The sequence below is a fragment of the Penaeus monodon genome, chromosome 35 (assembly GCF_015228065.2).
Source record: "Penaeus monodon isolate SGIC_2016 chromosome 35, NSTDA_Pmon_1, whole genome shotgun sequence".
Taxonomy (NCBI): domain Eukaryota; kingdom Metazoa; phylum Arthropoda; class Malacostraca; order Decapoda; family Penaeidae; genus Penaeus; species Penaeus monodon.
This window is the reverse complement of record NC_051420.1, coordinates 4162286-4164785: the sequence shown is the minus strand read 5'-3', so window position 1 is coordinate 4164785 and position 2500 is coordinate 4162286. Positions and strand designations below refer to the sequence as shown.

The following is a 2500-nucleotide window of genomic DNA, read 5'->3' as shown; positions in this document are numbered from 1 at the left end:
TATTCACTCCCTTCCTCACTCCCTCACTCCCTTCTATTCCCCCAACCGTCTCCTTCACACCCCCCCCCCTCCCCTAAACAGCTGATGTGACATTGGCCGCACCTGCTCTGTGGGAGTGTAAATGTTTGTGTAAATCGATGTAAATGTTTAACTTGTAACTGTGCGTCGATGTTCGCGTGTGTTGCGTCTTGGAATGCACACGTTCTTCAGAACGTCACCGAAAACCGTTCGCCGCTCACAATTCTCATCATTACGTTCTCGGAAACTCAGGGGATCGTATAGCCAAAAAATATGAAACGAATTGTGATTTAGGGGAAATATAGTGTATATATATATATATATATATATATGTGTGTGTGTGTGTGTGTGTGTGTGTGTGTGTGTGTGTGTGTGTGTGTGTGTGTATAAATATAAGAATGTGTGTGTGTGTGTGTGTCTACATATATATGTACATGTGTGTATGTACATCACACACGCACACACACGCACGCACACACACACACACACACACACACACACACACACACACACACACACACGTACACGCACACGCACACGCACACGCACACGCACACACACACATAAATATGTGTGTGTGTACTTGTGTATTTATGGTCTTTCTAAATCAGGAGGAAACGCGATAGTAAATATATTATCAAACAGTTTGTATTCAAAAGGAAGCTAGCGATAATATAGGAAATAAATAAATAAGACAAGAAGAAAATAAATACATATAACAATTTAAAAAAACAAACATAAATAGGAAAACAAAGAAATAAGAAAAAAGATCTATATAAAGACCAATGATCTGACACCACTTCCCGAAAGACAGTTACCCGGTCTGTAGGGAGAAAGGGTTAAATCGAGCCTCGCAGTACACACTCGAGCGGCGTTGATCAGGTAGCGGTTCTGTCGCCCCCTGGCAGACGAGATTCGTGACTCGCCTGTCAGACGTATGGTTGCTTCTTTGGGTTTTGGCTTCTGTATGCGATTTATTGTTTTGTTTTTGATGCTGTTTTTTTTTTGGTATTTGTTTGGTGTTTGTTTCGATTTTATGTTTTAAGGGATCTCGTTTTTTTTGTTTTTTTTTATGTGTATGTATATATTATTTTTCGGGTTTTGTAGAAATCAAGTTTTGATGGATGTATCCATGTTAAAGGGGAAAATATATACTCGCTCCTTATATAACAAATGTAAAATACATGAAAAAACTAATGAGAAATTAAAACACAATTATTGCTAAGCTATCAGCACCACTGCAATTAAATGAATGAACTGCTATGATGATGCGGTACGACAACTGCACTGTCGGGTGGTTGAGGACTTTTCCCTCGCGGAGAAACATCAGAGACACCGAAAAGAGCAGACTTATGTCACTCGTCATCTTCCACAATCCTGAAAGAAAAATCTGAAAAACCTACTATATGTAACCGAATCTGCACTCTGTGGCTAAGAATGTGATAATTTCCTCTGAAACTGTAGGGAAATCGTAAGGAAAAAAAAATCACGAATATTCGAAAACCGTGAAAGGTCCAATCCGACACAAAAAGAATATACTTATACATATAAATTAATTTACTAGATACGAAAATAAATTTAAACGTTTTAACTAATTAAAAAAAAGACGCGACATTTTTTTTTCAAACTAGTAGTGACATCTGAAAGTGAAAAACAAACCAAACGGATAAAACAAACATGCATTTTACACTGAAATGGCGAAGATGGAGAAACACCGATAATGCAAATACTATTGTCGGTATTATCAGGTAGGGACTTTATGGTAGCAGTGCGGGTGATTTTTTATTTATTTATTTATTTTTTTTTTCTATGGTGTTTGTGGTGTTCGTGTGTTGAATTTATTATGTTCTGGCGTTCTGGTGTGTAAATTATTGTGCAAGTGAGGTGATGCCAGCGCTGTTTTGGGGGTATTATTAGCTTGATAATGTTGGTAATGATAATTATGATATATATATATATATATATATATATATATATATATATATATATATATATATTTATTTATATTTATATATATGTATGTATATATATATAATATAGAGAGAGAGAGAGAGAGAGAGAGAGAGAGAGAGAGAGGAAGAAAGAGAAACAGACAGATATGCATACACACACACACACACACACACACACACACACACACACACACACACACACACACACTCACACACACACACACACACACACACACACACACACACACACATATATATATATATATATATAATATATATATATATATATATATATATTTATATATAAATATATATATATATATATATTTGTGTGTGTGTGTGTGTGTGTCTGTCTGTGGCTGTGTATGTGTGTATATATACAATACATATATATATATATATATATATATATATATATATATATATTATATATATATATATGGATTATGTATATGTGTATATATACACATCCTCACAAATCAGAAAAGAGGATCCCACAACACCCCCCCCCCAACACCCCAACGCACACA

The 2500-nt window shown here is 35.3% G+C and overlaps 1 protein-coding gene across 1 annotated transcript in view; it reads left to right on the top strand.

Moving 5' to 3' along the window:
* The first annotated feature begins 1336 nt into the window (after window positions 1–1336).
* Window positions 1337–2500, top strand: part of LOC119595010 (heparan sulfate 2-O-sulfotransferase 1-like) — a 10020-nt gene continuing 8856 nt past the window's right edge. Inside the window, exon 1 of the mRNA XM_037944142.1 lies at window positions 1337–1766. Within this exon, the coding sequence (XP_037800070.1) occupies window positions 1696–1766 (71 nt within the window). The 5' untranslated portion in view covers window positions 1337–1695. The remainder of the gene's footprint in view (window positions 1767–2500) is intronic.